General features: G+C 44.6%; 1 protein-coding gene across 4 annotated transcripts in view; it reads right to left on the bottom strand.

Moving 5' to 3' along the window:
- Positions 1-24,008, bottom strand: part of SHISA6 (shisa family member 6) — a 542,762-nt gene that overhangs the window by 319,916 nt on the left and 198,838 nt on the right. For 2 of the 4 annotated variants that reach the window (XR_009963172.1, XM_062610582.1), the window contains exons 4-5: positions 18,918-18,980; positions 7,009-7,161 (exon numbers count right to left, since the gene is read on the bottom strand). Coding sequence is in view for 3 of the 4 variants with exons in the window: in XM_062610582.1 (XP_062466566.1) it covers positions 7,009-7,161; positions 18,918-18,980 (216 nt within the window). In the remaining variant the exon portion in view is untranslated. The remainder of the gene's footprint in view (positions 1-7,008; positions 7,162-18,917; positions 18,981-24,008) is intronic. The other 2 variants (XM_062610583.1, XM_062610584.1) reach the window with 2 other exon arrangements.

Here is a 24,008-nt window from a genome sequence, read left to right as displayed (position 1 = left end):
ATTGCACACAGACAGTATAAGACCCTGTGCAACACAACACACCTTGCACCATGACACAACAGACCATAGGTTGTCGAGTCCAGACTGTGGTATTGGTTGATTTACACAAATGGTGAGTCATGGGGAAATTATCAAGTGTCACCTTCACAATACACTTATATAGAAAGCACAGGGAAGGTGAGCTGAGGTAGGCAAGTTCCCCATTTGTAGAAACTCATACCTCACTTCTGGCTTCAGACGTGGGTGTGCTCTGGAATCCATGACTGACTTCCTCACATCTTTAATGACTACTTCTGAGTCTTTTTAAATGTGATCACAGAGCAGGTTTGGTGGGCATGGGATGCTCTCTCTGAGAGTCTGAATCATCTCTCTGGGGTCTCGTTTTCCATTTTTCAGACACCTTGGTTGATAGAATGCAATTTACTCCATGCAATGGTTCTTGCTCGATTTGCTTCTCTCTGTTGCTCGGGAACTCAGCTCACCCACTCCCCCCCCACCCCCTCTTTTTGGCTTTTAGACTCAGAAAGGATGTTGGCTACTGCAGATGCATCCTGATATATCATACAACAGCTGGAATGACCTGATTCAACCAACTTGTACTGTGAAGATTATGGTCCCTTCCAGCCCAAGCCATCCTGTGATTCTATGGTGTGTGATAGGTACTCACAACATCCTGGAAGTTTGCTCACAAGGTAAGTTATGCATTGGTGCCTTAAAGCCTTCAGCTAAACCCTGAGTGCTGTAAGCACCTTGTGCTGGATCTCATGCTCTAATTTCCTCATCTCCTATACATTCATCCCTCCCTCACTGCCTCCTGGACTTTACTCCTCATGGTCCTGAGAACAGTCCACATAACCCAGAGGACCTGTGAGGAGGATGGTTGATCCCCATGTCTCAGCATCCAAAAGTACAAGCTGAGAATATGCATGCCAAAATGCACAGCCTGTTGGCACCGCTCTTGCTGCCAACCTCTTCTTTACAGCCTACACACCACCAAGGCTCTCCTTGGTGGAGAGTTACCCAGAGCTCTCCTCTACATCAGCTTACTGCTGATGGGATTTGCTCTCCAGAGTATATATTATAGAATAAGTCCTTTTTTTAAGCTTTTTGGAAGAATATCTCATTGCAAATGTCAGACAATGGCTCCCCTGCTTTCAAGCTCTTGTGTCTTTAAAATCACCTTCTAGGAAGCCTGAGAAGGACTGGGAAAATTCCATATGGCCACAGTAATTGTAGACATTTTTAGTCTATAATGTGGCCATAGATAGACTTGCATACACTTGGTGTGCACAAGCTTGATAATGATGCTTGGAGCTGGATGCTGAAAAGGAGCTAAGTAATTAGCACTTTGGCACTTGGCCTCTGCTCTGCATGACAGAAGGTCCACTGGATTTGCCCAAGTGACTCCAAATAGACGTAATTACAGCAGAGAATATCCCAAACGGAGATATGGTTGGATGCTCAAACCTGGCTGTGGTAATTGCCAGCAGGAGCTAAACCAGCTTATGTGAGGTTTACAGTGGTCTGAGACTGCTGGTGAGGTGGCAGGATCAGCTGATTAAAAGTATTTTGAAGTTGTTCCTTGCCAATTTAGATAAAGAATGCAGCATGCTCTGGACTTTAACATTTTTGCCAACTTAGAGTATTAAAAGCATCTTTTTGTTCCTTCTTCCACCCCTGTACACAGTGTAGGGGTCTGCATGGCCTTTTGCTGGCAGTGGTTAACCCATTGAGGGAACTGATTTCATTTCATAGGTGTTCCCAAGCTCACACAGGCTGTGTCCTCCTGTGATTCTAAGAGACACATGTAGATATTGGCACAGTTATTCTGGGAACATTTTCAGGTGTAGAAAGACTTCACATCTCCATCTCCAAGGAATCAAAGCCGAAATGGCAGTTTCCCGTGAACAACAAGCTGGTTTAAGCAGGCACCAGATAGACATTTAACAGGCAGTTGCCTCTGGAATGTGGTGTCAGTTCATGAGTGTTGCAGAACCAGTCATGGGGAATGTAGCTTGACAGGAGGCCGAGTGTGCTGGGTCACACTTGTGCCTCCATGCCAAGGGAGAAGCTCAGCAGAGCTCTGTAACCGCAGCATCTCTGTCCGCAGGGAAAGCAATGAAACCAACACATCTCCAGGCTTTTGAGAGTGGAGATACTGGGTGCTTCACCCTGTGGGAACTGTGGACTATGTGGTTGCACAGTTTCATAAAATCAGAATGTTTCTGGTCCCATCCAGTCTGATTCATCTCATCCATATTGCACCAGGAAGGTCACTGGGCTGGTGAGGCTCTGATACTGCTACCCCTTATCTTCTCATTGATGCTCATGTGGAAACTGACACTTGTATTTTTAGCCAAAATAAAACTACAATAGAATATGTTTCTGCCTCATGGATGTGCTTAAGAATTCAAAATGTGTCCTTAGTGGATTCCAAAGGGCCAGAATCCATGTGGAGACAGAATGAAATCACTGACGTATTGGTCGATAAAGGAAGTTTCTCTTTTTTTGAGTCAATCTCATACTTCCAGGCCTTCACTCACGTTTTTCATATATTTTGAATTCCTGGACATCACATTTTCTGCACATTTTCAGGAGTTTCCTTTTTCCATAGGTTTTGGTTGTTTCTTTCCTCCCTTTCTTTCTTTGGCAATTTCTAGAACATTGACCATGGATGGTCTCATCAAACTTGAGAAGTGTTTAAGTGCTTCAACTGGCTTGGCTTTATATGAGCTGATTTGCCCTCAGACAGCTTTCTGTTTTTTTTTCCTTCCTTCCATTTGGAGGCAGCGCCACAAATGAGTGCTCTTACCCATCTCACCTCTACATGTCTGAGGTGCCATCACAGAAAGGCAGAGCACAGCTCCTCTCACACTGTAATTAGAGAAATGAGGTATGTTTGTGGCATTCTGCAAAGAGAATGTGGAAAAGCCAAGGATATTTTTTCTTCTCGTAGTTGTATGTGAATATGGTTAAAATTCATTTGTGTATGTCTGTAAGGCCATCACAGTCATTTCTCTGCTTTACCTAAAGGTAATTTCTTTGCTTTTCTTTCTCTGCAGCTCCAGTGTATTTCCTCTCTGGGCTTGTCTCTCCTGTTTTAATTGGCTGTAACATTTCCAAGCTGCCTAGTCATTTGTGATGCTTCTTTACCCAATACCAAGTGGCTTAATATGCCTGAAAATATTATCTTCCTTCCTGACTGACCTTTCTCACTTAGCTGGAGGCACCAGTTCCCTGGAGTGCTGGGCAGGATAGAATTAACCCAGCTGCTCTTGCTCAGCCATGTGTTCCCACATCCACCCACCGCTGCTCTTCCCACATGCCAGCCTGACTAGGCATAGGGCTTCCCATGGATGTGGTACCCTGCCCCTCAGGGATCCCCCTCCTTGGCTTCACACATAGCAACCCCAAATGGGTTTCCTGTTGTCTGTGCCTTGAAGTAAAAGCTGCGGAATTAAATAGCCATGGAAGCAGAAATAGCTCTGCTTGCACAGGCTCTGCTTCCGGCTGGCTGCTATGCTAGATCCACATGTTTTCTACTGCTCCTATAAGGCCTGGACCCTCTTCAAGCTCTTGCTCTGGAAGAAGAAGCCATGGTCCTACTTTCTTAGTCAAACGCCAGCAGAGGTGAGTGCCCATCCTGCTACTCCAGCGGTGAGGAGGTCCCCTCCCCAAGCTGGGCACATTCCCCAGGGATGCAGATGCAGCAGATGCTCATCTCTTCCTTGCTTCACAAGTCACCGAGATGAGGCTCCTAAAGAGGGATGTACCTCGTTAAGCTCTAGGCATCTCAAATTAGGCTTGTTATCCAGCAAAGAGCTAGGAAGCTTACCAGAGCAACTCTGGTGTCAATGACAGACTGGGACCTTCAGAGAGCTCACATGGAGATGTCCTTCACTGACTGTAGAGATGCCTCCATCAAATGCACAAACAAGATGCCTGATTGCTGAACGGCTAAACTAGGGTGAGGTGGATCTCACCATACCCTTGCTGAGTGATGTCTCCTCATTTTTGGCAAGGAGATATTAAACTAAACATTATTTCTTCCTGGATAGGCCTTGATTATTCAATTTAGATGCTCTTGGGAAGAAACTGCATTTCACTGTCACTGTCAATTGTGGGAAAATAAGTGACCTTTAGCTGTCTGGCAACTGAAATAGCTGATTGAAAATATAGCTAATTCCTTTTGTTTTACTCAGAAATATGACATTTGTTAATGAGCTCTTCACAGCATTCTTTTCTTTTAACCATGGCAGGGAGTTTGTTAGAAACAAGTCATTTTAAATATGAAAAATACAACAAAACAAAAAAATCTTTGCAAATCCCAGCATTTAGATACTTTTCCTGGAATTTGTGTTGCCTTTAGCTCCCTCATATAGAGCAAGAAAAAGTATTGCTAGCATTTAACAAGGACAGGTCTAGGACCTGAGTGCCTATTTTCCTTTGGCTCTGAAGAGGACCAGGCATAAGAAAGTGATTCAGTGATTCCAGAGGAGCTGAGCATATGCAAGCCCAGTGGGAGCATGGAGTGCTTAGCACTTTCAGAGCTGGAACTGCTGTCTAGTTAGTCAAAAATACAGTGTGAGGCACTTGGTTTGACATTTGTCAGGTGCTTTGCAAAAGGATAGTTTGGTGCCTTGCAACGATGACTGAACTGTAACTAGAACCTGCCAGTCATGGGTAAATAGCTGCTCTTTCCATTGCAGTGTGCAGGGAACCCCTTCTAGGGTGGATGCTGCTGAAAAGCTAAGGGGGTGAATGAACCCCACTCCAGCCAATGCCCAAACACTAACTGTAATGCTCTTTTAGGTTCATGTTCACTGCCAGGAATCCTCTGAATGGGGACAGGGCCACCGTCAGGAGAAGCTCAAGAGAGGGACGCTGGCTATATTCAGCACGTACTTGAGGATGTGTAATCTTGGCACCTCAATACAAACCTGTTTTTGTCACTTTAGACAAATACCTGGTAAATGCAGTGCTAGAGTTCAATACTTATTCATTTCTCTGTGATCTACCGAGGGGCAAGATGAACAAGTAAGGGCCCGTCCTTTCTTCAACTGCTGAGCAGTGCACCCAATGGGTCAGACTGCTGAGACACCACTTAGTAAGGTATTGCTCAGTGAAGAGATGGCATTGCTTGGTGTGGGTGAATTTAGACTCAGTCTGAGTGAGGTAAGAATTGCAGGAGTATGTAGAGTGTTCAGATCTGACATACATTCCTAGATGTTGGCTGTGGAAGGGGTGGCAGTTTCAGTTGGGATTCATTTGTGGTTTTTTAATGTTCCAGTGAGATAGATACATCAATAGCTTTAATATGGAGCTCAAGGAGATTTCACTGAGAATCCATGCACAATATGTGAAGCAATAAATAAACCACAGGCTAGAAATGGTCCTGACCATCCTCTGTATCATGACAGGAGCAGCCATCATTTCTAACCTATTCTCAGTGATGCCAGGACAGAGATCTCCCAGACTCTGAAGAGGAAGTATGTACCCCAGGTAATCCCAGGCACTGCAAATCAATTACCAATTAAACAGCAGTTTTCAGGGCTATCTAGAGGGTATATTTGTCTGCTGAGAAATTTTCATTTCAGCTAAGAAATGAAAATAAATCATCACATCTTAAAGCAGTAACATTAAAGTGCCATGAGTTCAAGGCTTTTCAATATTAGATAGTACCATCAAAGTTGATCAAGAACATGGACTGTCCATCATTAGGCTGTAGTGACGGGAAAATGCTTGTGGGTGGCAGTGTGAGATCCAAATGCTATCAGGGACCAAAGCTCATGGTAAAGCAGAGTTATGCATGTGGCATGCTGAACAGGGAAGATGGCAGGCTCCAGCCACAAAATACCTCACCTCTGTTCTCCAACAAGGTTAAGCACAATCTTACTTTTAAACACATCAAATGTATTTGCCTTAATGTTAAACATGTTCCATGCTGAAGTACCAAGGAGTGGGCTGAGATTTTTATGTGCTACATTTCCTCTCCATTTTCTTTTCTGAAAAATCTTCCAGAGATTCCCTATTGACAGTCCAAGGGCTTCCCTGCCACTTAATTTTGTGTCTGTCACTTAGCTGGCTAAATCGGGAATGCAGATTTTATACATACTAAGGAAGCAGGATCTGCTCCTCATCCTGACCTACCTTCAATGAAGCTATTGCAAGGTTAAACACCTAAGATATTTCTCTAAGTTCAGCAGTATGAATACAAGCTGCATCCAGAAAATGTTCAGGGAAACATATATACTACAAGCCTAGTGTCAGCCTGGAGAGAGCATTTGCCTGCAGAAATACCACTTATTTCATAAACCCACCAAAGCTGAAGAGTGCCATCAGCAAAGGTGATGGGCTGGAGCATTCACAGCAAAGTTGGCAGAACAATGCAATACATAAAACAGTGAGAAAGAACAGATACCAACTAGTGTGAACAGGGTGGCAGCAACACGCTGCAATAACAGAGACAGTCCTCACATCAGTGCATGGCACAAGTCAGGACCAGATCCAGACACATACACCATGAAACATGGCAGCAGATCACACCACTGTCCTCCTACTGAAACAGATGCTCCCAACCATTTCAGCAGCTTTCTGTCAACATGGGCTTGTCATCTGGTTTCAGCTACCCCATGGATGGGGAGATATCTGCCCTGGGTACACTAAAGTGAACTCAGCTGATCCGGGGCAGACAGCTTGGTTCATCTCAGCTCCAGCACAAAGAAGATTCTCAGATGACTCTATGAGGAGCAGATACAAGGTGGTGTAATGGGAGGCAGCACAGAATGAGGTCAATAAGCAAATAACCACATGTGCTCTCACAGTAATGAAGTGACTCTTTCTCTACACTCTTCCTTAATGGGAAGTGACAGCCAGAAGAATCATTACCAGACACACCAACTGGGGCAGTACAACGACAGAGGGAAGAAGGTTACTGCCTTAACATTGTGCCCAATGTGGCTTACAAGCAAATGAGATACAAAAGAAATGAAATGAGCTGACACCTACTTAGTCTCTTCAGAGAAGAATATTTACTTGGGTTTGTCTTGACGGCAGACTCATAGGATGGTGGGAGGTGAGAGAGGTTCTGGAAGGACCGGGAGAAGGAGAGGTCATAGGGCTCGGTGGCAGAAGTAAGGATGTTGTTCATTCGTGGCTTGTCTGAAAAGAAACAACAAAGACATGTCTACAGTGTGCACCCAACGAAGGCGAGGCAAGCCATTCCCATAGGCTATGCAGAGAGAAGAGCGGTATCTGAGCCTCGGTGACAGGCTGTGCACATGATTCAAACAGGCACCAGCTGATCAGCAAAAAAAGGATTCTGTGGCATCGTTTCCTTGTCCACAGTGGTTATGGAGAGAAGCAAACTGGACCTCAGGAGCCTCTGGGCCAGCCAGCTCTCCTCAAAGCAGGACAGGGTGTCTGGTCCACTTACTGTGGAGGGCTATGTCATGGTGCTGTGGATGGGCCCCACTGCAGACTGCATGAGTTCAGCCAGCATCACTTACCTTCACCCCAGCAAGCTGTGCTTTCCCCACCATCAGAGACATGGAAAGGAGTCTGTGGGGTTATTTTAACCAAGGCTGATGATCAAATTGTTCTCTCATCGCACCAGACTTCTGATCAATGCTTTGACCCTGGAGGCTCCTGGCAAAGCCAGTCCATAGCCCCAGGGGTTCTGGTGGGCTCTAGAGATGACCATGCTCCCTTTGGGAAGTGTGAAGTGCAGCTGTGGGGTGCGCATCTGGGTGCAGTCAGAAGACAAAGTAAGGTTTGGAGAGGTTCCTGGTGCAGGGAAGTAGGTGCCATCCCTGAGGAGTTGGTCCCTGAGGGAATCCCCAGCCAGTGTTAAAATGCCCGCTGTCAGGATGCTGATGCTGAGGGCACTGACAGTAAAGATTGGCACTGAGCATGAATGTTAAAATTCAAGTCCAGACAACCTGCGAGTTTTGAAATCTTGTTCGTTTGCTGCAAGCTGGATGTAAAATGGTCTTTCATCAGCTCAGCCAAGGGACAGGGACCTGTTGAACTGCGTTTATAAATCCCAGGTGTTCAAATAGGCAGGTACAAGAGTATTAAAACAGCAGGAGCTTCAATGATGAGAAGCAAAGCTAGGCGAGACTACAGTGGGCTCTTTGGGAGTTTGCAGCAGTCAAAAGGCCAAGGAGGTGGACACTTCAAGTATGGCCTGAAAATAAAACCAGACAGCTAAGTTCTCCAATACAGCTGAGGACTGGCAGAATTCCCAAGTCCTGAGTTCCCACATTCCTACACGTGGGAATCCAGAGCTGCCTCCACAACTTCTCCTCCACTGTGACCTACCTTCACATTGCACCCATGCTTCCCAAAGATGGGCTGAGACAGTCTTGTCTTCCAGTGTAAACCTGCTCATGATCTCCCAAAGCCACTGTGGTCAGAGCACTGCTCTGCACCTCTCAGCAGGCTTATATGCCCAGTCCTCAATTTAGAGGCATCTGTGCCGTTTGGGGTATGCCAGTTTATCCAAGAAACAAGAGGCTGAGTGCTGTGGGACCTGTCAGAGCTCTGAGGCCACCCATGTTTTGGCACTTGAATTACAGCTACCATGTCAACAAACCCAACTCTTGCTCCTTCCTGCCCCTGTTGTCACTGAGTGTATTGTGCTGCACCATGAGCTTCCTCACAGCGAAGCTGCTGCAGAACAAACCACAACAGTGCCAGGGTACAACCATGAGTGAAGGAACAGCTTCCCCTCTTCTTGAGCACAAGCCTGGCACCAGCATGGGATACCCCAACTTTGTGTGATCCCGCAGCGCTGCCAGCAAGGAAACTGCTCCATGAGGAACAGGGGCTTTGCCTGTCTCAGCAAGCATCTGAATGCTGTCCTCTGGGCTCAAAACCTGACAGCCAGCGTCAGCCATCGCACAGAAAGGGAACAGCCCAGCTCTCTGCCAGAGCATCATTTCATTCCCAGGTCTGAGAAATTATGAGGTACTTTCTTATGGAATTCAGCAATGGTGAACATTTCCTCTTAACGGTGCAATAACCATCTTGGTTAATAAACTCTTCTTTCCTACTGCTTCTGGACACCTCTGCACTCCTGGAGTAGGGTTATTGTCTGGCAAAAAGACCATAGCCCCAAGTGAGCATACAGCAAATGTGTCATCTCTCTGAGAACATTATTTGCTTGCTGATGACTTCAATTCATGTCTAATAGACTGACTGCAGGATTAGGAAGTGCATCATAGTCATCAGGGTGCTGGAAACAATTGATTAGATATTATCCAGGAAAGAGAGACTGTATTAGCATTGAAACTATGTCCCCACTCCTATTTGTGCTTGTGTGGCAAGGAGCCTGGGGTAACATCTCTTTACAAATTTATCAGCCAGAACCTGTGTCTAATCTCCATTTTGCATGGAGGCTTGGACATGCTGAAATAAGCCCAGTCTTACGTATGGAATCTGCGTTCAGTGCCAAAGCAGGAGCATTAATTGACTATTTGCATGAGGTGTGTGAAATTAAGTGCACACATTTATTTGATGGGCTTGTGCAGAATCAGTGCATCCGCGTACTGCTTTTTCCATCCAGTCAGTCAGGAGCAGGCTGTAATGATTTTGGCAAATGAGAAGTCACCTTGAAATCCACTTCCCATCATTCAGGAAAATAAGGGATAAACTGAAATGACCAAAGATAATTTCAGATGACTTTTGCATAATGTAGTTTGAGGGCAATATCAAAGAACTGAGAGACTCCAGTAAGGAGAAATATCTTCTGCAATTTGTATTCTGGGACCAGTGCAGCAGAAGATTTGCAGTAGTTCATTCCTGCAATGGATTTGAGTCATGCTTTTCTCAGGCATCTCTCCTTTTTGTTTATGGTGTTTGTGGGCTCCTATAGAAGATGCAGGACATAATTAATGAACAGGGTGTAAATAAGAAGATCTCCACATTCCCCGCGAGGCAGCAGAGGTTGTACACTGCTGTCACCCAGCATTCCACTCAGTCCAGCCCAGCTCTGTATTCTGGGCAATGGGAGATGACTACTGGAAAAAGGAAAACATCCCATGGTTGCAGGGATTACTTTTGAAAGTCAGTAGTGGTGCACATCTTCCTCACCACCATCCTGCACCCATGTGCCACTTAATGCCTCTCTGCTACATCATGCATTCTGGGCACAATTTGCAAAGCTCTTTGGAGAGGGAAATGAAGGAAATAAAGCTCACCCAGCTCACAGCACATACCCTGGAGTTGGGAGCATCATCCACCAGTGCCATTTCTCTTGTTTTCCGAATTCTCTGTGCTACAGCCTCGAAGCAGCCGCATCTTTTTACAGCCAATGCAACATCTTAAAATTCTGCCGGTGTCTCCGTGATTAATTCAGCAGAAGAGGGCTCAGCTCTGCAGCGTTCCCTCATCCACTGAGCATCAGCGGTTTCGGAGCACTCTGACCACAGTGCCATGTTGCTCCAGCCACTGGTGTGGCTGGTATCATGGCACAGCACTGCCCAGAACTCGTTAGGCTGCACAGTGTTGGCAATATACACTCAGGAAGGGAGCAGGCATCTCTGTGGAGAAACTCCTCCTTTGCAGATCTAATTTCTCTTCTTGGACTCATACCAAGCAAGAACTTTGCATTTCTTCTGTTTCACAAGCTAGAACTCTTGGGCCAGTCCGAACGGTGTTGTATTTCCATAAGAACCAGTAGACCAGGCTCAGAAGGTCTCTATTCAGACCATGCTCTTGCATAAGAACTTGAGAAGTGCTGCCCTGGAGCAGAGTGTCAGAGCTTTGCCCTCTTTTTGCGCTGCTTGCATTGATGGACTGCCAGAGGAACATGTTTCCTGATACATCTTGTACCCTGAAATGGATATACGGCCTGCGGTGAGCATGTCACCCCCATGGGTCTGCAGTTCCCTTTATGCAGTGGGGATTGCAGTTACAGCTGAGTGGACATACGGATTTGCTCCTCTGCCGTATGCATGCACTCAGTTGCTGTCTGATCTATGAAGCCACTCTAAGTTGAAGGAGGGCCTCATTTCACTGTCAGTCTTTCACAAACCTTCTGCAAGCACAGGTTCAGGATCTCTAAAGCTGGACACTTGTGTAGTGGACATCAGACCTGAAGTCTTCTCGAAACGCCTTGCTCTGCCCCTGTTCTCGGAAGGCAATTCCTGTTTCAACCTGGGTTTACATGCGGTACAGCACCTTTCGTGTACAAGGACAGGAACAGGTGATACCCAAGACAAAAAGAAACCCAAACCCACCAACAAAGTGAATTTATGGCAAAGTTTAAACCAAGCTCAAGTGGCAAAAGGGATGTGCTCCCTATTTGCATAGGAGCCTGCACATATGTTGTGTGAATTCTGCAAGACATTTCAACAGATGCCTTTTAAAACATTCACCCAGAGAAAGCAAACAATGTCACCTAGGAGAAGCTGATACAACCGAGCCTTCTGCTGCTCAGCTTCAGCTCAGCATCGCTTCAGTCCTCTGTCAAAGCACGCACTGCTCCCCCAGCACTGCCTTCTGCTCAGCCACGTGAAGGCTCAGACACAAAACCTCGATTCTGATGCGAGCTCTTGCACAGGGATGCGTTCCTCAGGAAAATCTGGTGGCAGCTGATGATGTTTGGTTGCTTTCTGTGCCAAGGCTTAGCACCTCCTGAGCCATCCTGGAAGTGACATACTGTTAGAGCATGCAAAGAGCTGATGTGAACAGACTCCGACTGCAGTTTATAACATACATCTTCTGTGTTTGTGGTGGGAATGATCCGTGTTTTCACACTTCCTTTTTTATGTTACAAACACTGCTATTAACAATCTTCTGCATCTGTCATGAAGAACCTCAGAGAGGTTTATACATTTCCAGGTCAGATCCTCCATGGTGTAAATCAGCAGCTCTCCAGTGAGTGGTTGCCCTCATTTATATGAGCTGGAGATGTGGGATTCTAAATTCAGTCAGTGATAAAAAAGCTTTGCGTATCAGGATGGTGCTGGGATTAGGTCTTTCAGGGCTCATGGCTGAGAACTGAAGGGATAAGATGCAGAGAGGATGAGGTACACCAGCACATTGCAAGATGATGCCCTTAAATGCTACAATATATACACACAGCATAATAATATACCTGAATCATATTGCCCAGGGGCTATTAACATCAAGATGCTTCTGTACACAAGGTGCTTAACTGAACTATGTTCCACACTGCAACAGAGGGCGAGAGGAATAATGCTGCCAATTAGAATGAAAGGAGAAACTACAGAAAGAAGAATTGTACTTGGCAACCACAGCAGAAGACATATTAATATTTCCTTGAGTTTGCTGCCTTTTCCTGGGGATGCAGAAAACAACAACACATGGCTCTGGCACTTGAGCAGCCAGGATGTAGGACTGTGGAGACCTGGGACTCGGGCTCATTCTTTTGAGGACAGGACTCACTGAATTTGAGGCTGTGCCATTGAAAACTGTCAGCCTGTTAACTCCTTCTTGAGTTGACATGCTTGACATTGCATGGAAGGGGAGCTTGTTCAGAAAGGAAAATGCATCAGGATGCTTGGTTCTGGCAGCAGACAAGCAAGGGGAACAATCCACAACTAGCTCTAGCCCCTGAGGGAAATGAATCTGTCTCAGTCCTTCGGGATTAGGATGAGGCACAAGGCCCCAGGCAGGTTGAAGACACCGCAGGGACCACCACAACCTTCTGCCATAGTCACAGTTACCCCACACTGACAGACCTCCAGCAGTGCAGATGGCAATGCCCTGCCCTGCCTCAGCAGTTTTATGTGCTCTGGTTTTTATGACGCTGTGATTTTGCCTCCAGAACTTTTGGTCTTCTTCAGTGGTCTCACGTTCCCTAGGAATGAAGGCACGGCTTCCCCTTGCTTATGGTCTGAGATCATCTGCTTGTGTACGAGGAACCTGAGGCCAGTGTCAGAGCTATTCAGCTCATGTTGACCCTTTGCTTAAACAACTGTGTTGTCACAGAGAGAAGCTCCTCAGGTTTCTTCCACAGGTGAGGATGGAGACCCAGTTACACCACAGTTTTACTCCATGAGCCTCAGTGTTTTATTTGCAATAGTCACTTGCTGGGTGCAATATGGGCCATGTCATGGGCGGCATAACAGGATCCATCTGCAAATTAAGGCCTCCATACTCAGCAGCTGAGCTGCACCTCCAGCTGGGAGGCTGTGTTAGCTCTGCCATTCTGAGATCATGAAAAGAGTGATTCTTTGTCCAAACCCACAATTTATTTAGTCTAGAAAGCAAAGACCAATTGCTTCAGCACTGAGCACTTTAAAGGAAGTTGCCATTGAAGTCCTTTATCTGTTCTCAGCCCCAGGCTGTTCTCTCTCCCCTACATCACAGACTAAAGGAAGATCATCACACATGTCATCAGAGACCAGTCCCATCGCTTAAGTGCAACCATAGCCCCAACAAACCAATACATCCCCTCCACAGAGGCTGGCTCTGCACTGTAGGACACTGTTAGCAACTTCTCAGGTCAAGACAGGCGAATGGTGATCCTGATTCACTGGTGACTTTGCTCCAATGTTGTAATACAGCTCCAAAACACACAACAATCTCTGTACTTTGCTTTGCAAAGCGGCCAAATCTGAAACGGTATCCTCGTCACAAAGGCAGTTTAAATGCACCAAGAAAGCTGTGACCATGTTGTCCTGTCCTGGCAGATTACTGGGTTCATCTCTCTTCCAGGTTTCATTAAAGCCCTGCTGCTTTGCAGAAAGAGCACTGTACATAATGTGTCTATTTGTCCTGTAGGTTATATTCTAGAGATCTGATTATCTTCTAATTTCCTCACATATATTTCTACTGGGGATAAATTTAATTTAAACAGTCCTTAATTGTTATGATTTTGTAAACAGTGTCTTAAACACAATAGACACAAAACTCTTAACAAATTGCTGCAGGAGATGTGACAGGGTAGGGAAACATTTTCATATCCCCTGGGATTGTCCCAGATTGAAGCTTCTGGTCTGATGTTAGGAAACATGCAAGAATTATTTCAGCAATATATCCCCCAAAGCCCCGTTACTGTGCAGGAAGGATGATGCCCTGGATTTTGAAATGAAGAGAAGAGAAAGAAGGAAGTAAGGAAGAAAAGAGAAGAGAGAAAGAGGAAGAGAGATGGAGAGAGAAAAGAGAGAGAGAAAGGAGAGAAACAGATTACGAGAAGCAGAACGATTCACATCCATGAATAGATAGGAATGTGATTAAAGTTCACACAGGTACAGCTGTAACATTATCTCAGAGCAAACCCAGACATCAGTTTTGGAAAAATACTTGGCCAAATTAAAACCTTGAAGTGAAGCGATTTGTTGCTTATGGTGGAATTTCTCAGATGATTATCAAATGCAACGAGCTGACATAAAAATTATGATATGAACTCCCTACTAACTATATTATTTAGCAATGTGCTTGTGATTTATCTAGATGTAAAAAATGTTTATACAAGACTCTCTTGGTTACCATAATTAAACATGCACTAAAGAGGATGAGATTAAACTCCAGTAGCAGTAAAAAATTAAGCAATAAGCTTTACAGAGCCTGAGCCCAGGCAGTCAATATATATTCCTGTTATAGCCAGTGCTTCATTGCCTCAATTCTGGTTTGTGCCCTTTGCTTTTTTTCACATTTTAATTTTTCGGGTTTTTTTTAATAGGAAAATAAATCTATGTGCTTAATTTGTATAAAGACTGAATATCTAAGTGAGAGAAACCAGTGTATCAAAGGATTTACCTGCTTTCATATGTAAAACTTACTGTGCTTAGAAACCAGTACTTGAGCACTCACATTCACCTTTTACACGCAAAATCACTATATTTCATGCTGTTGAGTTCTTCGTTTGCAGCTGAAATATGCAACTGCTGGGGAACAAAGGTCTAGAGCTGATGTGGTCAGTCCACATCAACCTTATGGACTCATAGGAGTTGTCTGAAGTCTGTCACTGAATGCAGAGCTCAGGCAGAGGTTTCTAAAAGCCTGTAGATACCCCTATAATGGGATATTCAGTGTCCTAGAAGTGAAATAGGTACATGAATAGACTGACACCAGAAGAAGGTCTACAGACTTCTTTCAGATGTGGGGATTTCAGAGTCAGGCTTGCTAATTCAGAGCCCTCAACAACAGTGGAAATGAAGTCCTGGTATTGCAGACCATGGGTTGACTCACTTGCCTGTGGTCATTTCTCTTCAATTCCTTTGGAAATTGTCTTCCCCAACATATCCCATTTTCCAAACCCAGGCACATGTTTCACCCCTCTGCAAACCCTCTGTGCCAGCCAGGTGGGGAGAAAAGGGAGACCTTCTCTCTGTGCTAACTGTGCTGCAAACAGCACTATGCTAATTAAATGACAGCAGCCTGACAGAACAGATTATATGTCATCCTACCATTAATTAGTAGTTATTCCTTCCTGTATCAGAGGAGTTCAGTGTAATCACATCTGTGATCTCACATGCAAAACCCACTGTGAATGGCTGCCCACTGCACATCTGCATCACTCCCCACAATATGGTCCCAGCATGGTTCCCAAGACCTTTGGGGAAACAAATGGGTTGGTGCCATTTGCTTTACCTTTGCATAGGACTAGCCAGTACAGGAAGTGGAACGAGGAGCACAGGGGACTTGGCTTTCATCCTTCCTTGACAAGGAGGTGGCCCTATGTCTGCCACAATGCTCAGTCCCAGGGTTGTATGAGTCTGTAGACTCGTTGTAATGGGAATTACAGGAGAAGGTAAGAAACCTGTGAAGTTCCAGTGATGGTAGGAGATGGAGAGAGATCACCAGCCTGCAGCAGCTGAGCTCTCATCCTGACAGGTCTTCCAAGTTTCAACAGCTCATGCTCCCCTTCACATATACCAGGTCAAGAGCATCCTTGCTGGGTGAGGCAGCACTTGGGGAGGCTGTGGGGAGCTCCTGCAGGCATGGGAGGGATTTGCTGGCTGTTCAGGCTGCAGTGTTGTTTGTTTGGCATGTCACCTCCAATTCCTACCCTGATTGCTCTGCACTGGTAGCCTGATTGTTTAACTTCAGTTAAGAGTGAACTGAACACAGGTCGCATGCAACACAGGGCATGTCTTGAGCCTCACACTGCTCCTTTCAGGTATGTCACTGCATGGTGGGTGCTAGAGACAGGCTAAGGGGCAGAGCTCATGAACATTGTGCTCAGAATGACAGCTTCTGTCCACCTACAAATCTACATCATCACAAGAAAATGTACCCCATGTCCTACCCAGGAAGGGGAGAATATTAAACCTATTGTTGAACTGTGTCAGAATCTGAACAGTAATTATGAATACTGCAGTCTTTTGATGACTTATTTGAAAAGTCCAAATAACATTTTTAAACTCACCAAGCAATGGATCACCAGCACCAGCACACATGAATATCATAAACAAAAGTATCTATGACCATATGGATAAATTAGGAATAAAATATCACCCAAGAATAAAGTCTAACTCTGAATCACACAGTTATTTGTAGTCAGATCATTCAAGTTACTTTGTACAACCAAATTATTAAGATACAGTAAATGCAAGAAATGAGTGCAGAAAAAAAGGTGAAAGTTTCTAATCCGAGATCTCTGTAGATCTGCTTTGATTTTTGTCTTTCAAGTACATAAAAAAGAAAAGCATTTGTCAGGGCCAGAGGGAAGTTACCTGATTTAGCACATATCGCTTTATGTTACTGAATGCAATAGGGACCTGATGATGGAGCTGCATTAAAATTTCTGGGCAGAGACACAGGTAAACAGGACTCATTTGGCTCTGCTGGGGCAGTTTTTAGCAGTTCTTAGAACCCAGCATATGCTAGATGTGAAGAACAAGTAGTAAGACCAGAGAGAAGACAATAAATGTAACCCTATTACGCCACGTTTTTCTCTTCTTCTTCTTTTCAAAATCAGTAGTCTGAAGAGCGTTTGAATCTGTCAGTTCAGGTTCAATAAATACTCCTGTGTTAGTGCCACGTTTAAAGCTGACGTTGTTTCTTCTGAGTTCTGGGGGACATGGAAAAAACCCCAACCCCTAATACCGTAGTCTTATAACTGAAAGTAACTTGCAGGCTGAGGAGCTGCCTGACCCATCCTTTAGGAAGGAGAAACTCCAACGGTTTTAGGTGACCTTTTCAAGGGCAATTGTTCTCCCACCCTTTTTTTTGCAGCAAAGAAACACGGACATTCCTGTACAAGCACACAATCAATTCCAGAATAATAATCAAGATGAAGTTTCAGTGTTAAAAACAAATACCAGAAAAAATTGTAACAAACACAGAGATTCAGAGCAGCAAGAAGCGTATATCAAGATGAGATTTACCCATCCCTTACTGGTTCCTCAGCAGTAGGAAGGTTCCAGCTACAAATCCTGGAGGAATATATCACATTCAGAGGGTAAAGGAGGCAGGGAAGAACAAAGACAAGACCAAAACAAGGTAGCAGCAGAAGAGGAAAGAAAGCGGAGAGGACTTGGGGGTTCATTCACAGGTTGGACTGATTGCACAGAGACAGGGGGAATCACTGATGTGGTGGCAGTGACAAGTCTGGATTTGGATGGAGGCAGGAAGCTGCAGGTGATTTGACTGCAGTTTGTGATTGCTGTGATGCAGGGAGGGACTTCCTGCCCACGCTCAACAGCTAATAGTGGGCCAAGGACATGGAAAGGAGGGAGTTAGGGCAGAGGAGGCAGAAGGGCTGGAGGACAAGACTGAGCAGAGAGGAGTGGGGGTTCTGGCCATGGAGGAAGTGATGGAACATCTCCAGGCTGGGATGAGAGGCCGGAAACAGAGGTAAAACAAATAGTATCTTTGAATAGCATCTGAACCCTTGAAACTGGCTAAAGGATTACATGGGGCATCCCAGAGTTCATTAGATCAGGAGGGCTGGATAGAGAAGTGCCAGTAAGTGTGCTGAACCATGTGCAGAGCAAAGGCATATAAAGAGAGTGCTCTTCCAGAGCTCAGCAGGAGCACTGTCAGAAGGGGTATTAACACACATGAAGCTGTTTGGGTACAAAGACCAAACCCAGAGAGGCTTTGGAAGAGCTCTGGCAGGGCTGTTCTCACCCTTTAGAGGGATGACCGGACAGGCTATATGGTGGTGACAGGATGCCCCAGACATCCCTTAAGGTGTCTCTTCTGAGGCTACAGGGGTAGATCTGTGGTGGGTGTAGGGGCATGAAAGCTGCTCTGGGTTTCTTTAAGTTCCCAGGTTCAGAGAAAAGTCATGTGGCCACAGTAAAATAAAGGGAATTTGGAAGGGTGTGAGAGCAACCACTGGAACTGGTTGAGAGGGAAGCACTTCTCTTTATGAAAGTAGGAAGGGGGAGTCCTGAATCTCTTCATGGTCTTTACCTATCCTGCATACGAGAAACTGGAGAGGCATCATGCAGTGAATCAGGGGCTTTAGCAGGTTATCCCAAACAGACCCATGCATGTATGGACTGGACAGCTTGAATTTAGCTGTGAACCCAAATTCTGGCTGCATACTGTTATGCCCAAATCATGTCATCTTAGGAGCCCTTGCCCCCTGTTCCCTGTCCTTCTAACGTATCTCAGAAATATGCACAAGCAGCACTATAAGTTGAGCGGTTTGGCTGACAAGATGGACTTTTTATTGTTGGTTGTCATTTTTATGGTCTTGGTTGCTTAAATCTGACAGCACCTTCCTGATGTGGAAGGGAGAAAGGAGCAATCAGACATGGGGAAACACAAGGGTGATAGGTAAAGTTATAAAAGACAGAGCCATATTTCATCGTGAGCACTATTTTAAAATATGGTCCTATATTTAATGTTAATGGAAGCCATCATTCATGCATCATTGCCATAGGAACATTTCTATTAACATTAAACATTCTTCGATACCAATAAATGCTACTGGCTGGCAGAGGAAAGTTACAACGTGTGTAATTTTGCTCTTTGTTTTCTCTTACCATGTGTAGGTGTCTGGGTGGCACTGTTTAGAATCAGGTGATTATAATTTTGCTCTTGGTCATCTGAAATTCACAGAAAAAACAAAATCCCTTTAAGAAACAGAGCTCAGCAATGCCACTGATCTGCAGATGATAATTACAGCTCACAGCGTTCACAGGAAATCTCAGCATGATTAAAGAAAGGAGGAGAAAAAAATGCTTAAGAAAGCAGAAGAGTCTGTTATGTAGTTCACTTAAAATTCCAGATGCAAGACGAGCATGATAATGGGAAACTGCCCCCCTTGTGCTGAGCCTGCAAATTACAGTTATCTGCAAAGGTGAAGAGCATGTCCAGACAGGAGCAAACCACCGCTGGTGTACCAACATCAGTGGTGTGTTCCTGGGGACTGCTGGAACCTCACAGTCCCTACTCCACCTCCATCCAGCATGGAGGTTTTCAGGACATTAGCCCCAACCACATGAAAAACAGACTCTCCCTCTGTGACCACAACCTCAACAACAACGTCCAGTGTCAGTACATGGAAAGACAAAACAAGTGGCCTCATAAATGAGGGAGGTGAAGTTAAATAGTTGCCCATTTCCTTCCCCTGAGAAGTGAGAAAGCCGTGAGACCGGATGCATTCAGTCTTGAATGCATCGAGCTGCAAAGTAAGAGTGTTCAATGGCACGATGACCGCTACCATTGCGGTTAGTAGCTACTCTTTGGGTTGGAAAACACTTTGTCACTGTAATAAAACCATTAGATAAGCAACTGCTGATAAACTTCTCTTGTCTTTAGTTTCCAGACAAGCCTTCAATAAGGAATGAATTCTTTGACTGAATCTTTACAACCCATTACGGAACTGTAGTAATATAGGCTGAGAAGAGATAACAAGAAACCTTCTTGCATCTCGTGCTCCCAGTGCAGGATGGACTAGTCTGATGCCCTGTCTGCTATTCTTACAACTCTGTCACCAATATTTCGCTTTTTCCCAAGAAGATCTGTTTCATTAGGTCTTTCTCACTGCCTCTTAGGCCAATTGTTTCTTTCCTGTCCACCAGGAGGGACATGGAGAAAATCCCCTTTGTTTCTGCAACAGCTCTTTATGGCAAAGCTCTTCCTATGTGTTCCCTTAATTTTATTCTTCAAGATAAACAATGTAATATCCTTTATGTTTCCCTATAAAACTTGCTTTGCCTTTGATTACTGCTATTGTAGCATCTTGTGCTCTCTCCAGTTGACCTTGATTGTCCTCAAATCTGGAATACAATGTGGGACATGTTTCTGGGGAGAGACCTTGCCAGTAGAGAGATGAGTGAATGGGTTTTTCCCAGTCGTCCACTCTTCTTCACAGAAACTTGCACCATCTTTTTCTTTTCTGTTTCATGTAAAGTTTATGTTCCTCTGTCATTCCTTATTGCTTTTTCAAAGAAATGCTACCTGCCCAATGGGTCCTCAACAAATACAAGGCTTTTTAGTATTCCTGTTTCAGTCCAATATGTGGCATTTTTCTCCATTTAATGAATTTATTTTCAGTCTATTTCTCCAATCTGTCAAGAACATTTTAAATTCTAATCCCACTCTCTAATAGATTCCTGGTCATCCAAGCTTCATATCAGCTGCAAATTTAATAAGCAAATTCCTTTCCACCTGTAAAAGAAAAGAAGACTAAAAGCACATCAGTTCATCCTTCTGATATTTAGTTACCTTTTATGTTTAGTCAGCTATGATGGCATCTACCCCATAGAGGTTCATTAAGAACATGCTTCTCAACTTAGTTTCACACTACTTTCCCAGAAGCCACTGAAAATCTTGCTAAGGTCATGTTCCTTCATATCAACTATTAATCCCTGGCCACAAATCACAGTGAAAAAATAAAACTCAGATTAGCTTGACATGATTGCTTCCTGATAAGTCCATGTTGGCTGCTGCTTTATCTCACTTGAAACTCATCTGCCTGCACAGCATGTTGATTGTCTGTGTACAGCCGGAGTTAAAACCAGAGGTTATTTATTCGGATGACAACAGACTGAACACATTGGTTTATTTCTCCATCTAGAAAAGAGGCACTCATTATATACACAAACAGCTGAAATATAGAAAGGGTATCAATCTGGCTAGAAGTATGTGATGAGCAAACCTTGAAACGAGACCAGGTTAACGTAAGTACCTAAAGTGCCCTTGAATATGTGGCCTACAGGTTGCCTAAGTTAGAATGTTCCTTTAGATCCTTCACTGCTGATTACTTTCAGCCAGCAGTAACCACTTTTGTCAGTTCAGTTTCTGTTCCTCCACATAGTCTAATTTCACTTTAGCTTGAAAACTGGACCAGAGGATGGGTGGCACAAGTAAGACAATGCATGTTTCTGGAGTGCCTGTAACTGTCCATAGGGATTTTCAGATATACAGAACCAGATGGGACTCTTCATCTAGTTTCCAGCAAGCATGATACAGGATCCCACTCCTCAGTTTCTGCATTAGGTTTTAACTGTTTCTGGACAGACCTTTTCAGTAATAAGATTTTATAGGAGTGTATATGATGGAAAGTCTGATACATGTCTAAAAGAAATAGCTGCAGTATTTTTAGTCTTCATTACCAAACCCCACAATATACTTCAGGTCCCATCCGTTATCATCTGGCTTCAACTCCACAGAGCTGTCCGTGTCTCTCCTGCATCGGGGAGCCACCACTGCTCCCAGCACTTCAGATGTTTCTCACCAGTACTGAGCAGAGGGGAAGGACCACTCCCCTTGACCAGCAACACTCCTCCAAATGCAGTCTAGGATGCTGGTGGCCTTCATTGCCACAAGGGCACATTGCTAGCTCATGTCCAACTTGATGTCCAACGTGTATTTTGGGTTATTTTACCCACCATCTATTGCCTTATTTATAAGTTACTAAATCTATTTTTGAAACCTAGGTAGTGAGTAATGAGCTTTTTTATGGTCAGTTTTATGACCTCTCCTTGACATTCCCACTTGATAAATTCATTGAGCAGGACTAAATTGCTATACAGACACTTCTCTCCTGAAAGCCTTACAGAGTGAAATGTTTCCCTAGGAGGTAACCACCTTTCTATATGCTTTGTCTTGCAGCCTGTGGCTCCTGTGCTAGTCCCTCTGGGTTTCAGGCAGGTGTAGGGCTGCGGTCATGCAGAGCAGCTAAGGACAGCAAGGACTTCCAGCCTGGCTACAGGAAAGCTACATTTACAAAGCAAGTCACAGAAAACATCCAAACATCCAAACTGTTTTCTTCCCGACTAATGTTGCTTACACACCACAGGAGCTGACAGATAAAAGGTTACACAGAGATGGAGACACTTATGTGTGTGAAAAGCAAGCACTTAAAACAGTGGCTGACATAACTTGAACACATTCATTGCTCCTGAAGGGAGACAACAGAGGTTTCTCTCCTGAAAACACTGAATACTCCATTGCAGTCACTTACTCTCACAACCTTGCTCCTGGGTGAAAGTGAAGTATGTCTTCATTGAGGACACTTACACCTGTATCTACATGAATAGTCTTTTGATTCTAATCAGCTTTCCATTTCATGCCAAGTACTTTCTCTTTCCCTCTCCCTTTCCCTTTCTCTTTCCTTTTCCCTTTTATTTTCTTTTTCCATTTTCTTTTCTTTTTCCCTTTTCCCCTCTGTTCCCCTCCCCTTCCCTTCTTTTTCCTCTAAATACCTCAGGTGCTTTGAGGCTACTGCTTAAGAAATGCCATCCAGAATAGCCAGACCCTGAATTATTGGCATTTTCACGTAGCTGAGCTAATCAGACATCTGAATGCAGCACTGGGCTTCATTTACCACTTGTGTAGCCTATTGTAAACACTTTCTAAGCAATAAAATGCTTTACAATGATGGCTGAGCCTTCCTGCACCTCTTCAGGTTTAACAAGATAATGCTGTTAATTGTGAAGTGCCAGTTAGGCGGAAGCGTATCTATTGTAGAGACAAGAATTTGAGTTCAAAGCTATTTGCTAGAAAACTCCATTAGGGAATAAAGGATTCACAGTGCTCTGCATTGCCAGACCACAATACCAAATTTCTTAGCACAGCTGGAGGAGCGATCAGATACAATAATCAGCAGAAAGAATGAGATGTTTTGCTGGCAGATGTGAAACCAGTGCTCCCAATGCCTTTGCAGTCCAGGGGAAGACACATGGACACACAGGGGTTTTTTAGGGCTTCAGTTTTTTTTCCAAAGGAGTAAGAACAAGAAGCATTTCGTAAGATAGTAAGGATTAGGTATTAGGAAAAATTCTTCCCTGTGAGGGTGTGTAGTGATAGTGCAAGGGGGAATGGCTTTAACCTGCCAGAGATGGGAGATGAGATCTCGGGAAGAAGCTCTTCCCTGTGAGGGTGCTGAGGCGCTGGCACAGGGTGCCCAGAGAAGCTGTGGCTGCCCCATCCCTGGCAGTGTTCAAGGGCAGGTTGGACACAGGGGCTTGGAGCAAGCTGCTCTAGTGGAAGGTGTCCCTGCCCATGGCAGAAGTTGGAGCTGGAGGAGCTTTAAGGTCCCTTCCAACCCAAACCAGTCTATGATGATTCTGTGATGGTGATGATCCCTCTATTAATTCCTAAAACACACATGAATCTTTTATAAGATGTCAAGTGTCAGCCATGGCATCTAACAATTGATTTCAAGGAGCTCAACCATCTTTTCCACTGAGGATGATAAAACATGAAACTATCATTTTTCCAGTGCATATGGAGAGTGCTTTATGGCCCTTATGAGGCAATATCAGCTCCCTTGCCCATCTCTGGGCAATGGTCACCGTGACTGCCCACAGCAAATCAGGATGTGTCTCTCGCAACCTGAGAACACTATTGATGGGAAACTAGAATCGAGCATCTGGATTAGCTCCAGGGGATGCTGCTGGACACCCCCTCACCCCCTTCTTCAGAGAGGCAGGTCTCCTTATCTGCTGAGGTGCCAATCTCAGCACTGACAGCTTCAGTTCCTTTGGTCAGGAATAGACAGCTCTGGTTTGCATCATAAATCACTGAACTGTCTGTCTCCAGATGTAAAATTCCAGGTAACTGACAAAGAAAAATTTAAGTAGCCCCCAAGGAGTTCCCATTGCACTTCTTATCCATGAGATCCT

This window comes from Pezoporus occidentalis, unplaced genomic scaffold, assembly GCF_034315485.1.
Source record: "Pezoporus occidentalis ecotype Australia unplaced genomic scaffold, CSIRO_AGI_Poc_V1 ctg148, whole genome shotgun sequence".
NCBI lineage: Eukaryota > Metazoa > Chordata > Aves > Psittaciformes > Psittacidae > Pezoporus > Pezoporus occidentalis.
The sequence above is the reverse complement of the archived record's forward strand: the minus strand, read 5'-3'. Positions and strand labels throughout refer to the sequence as shown.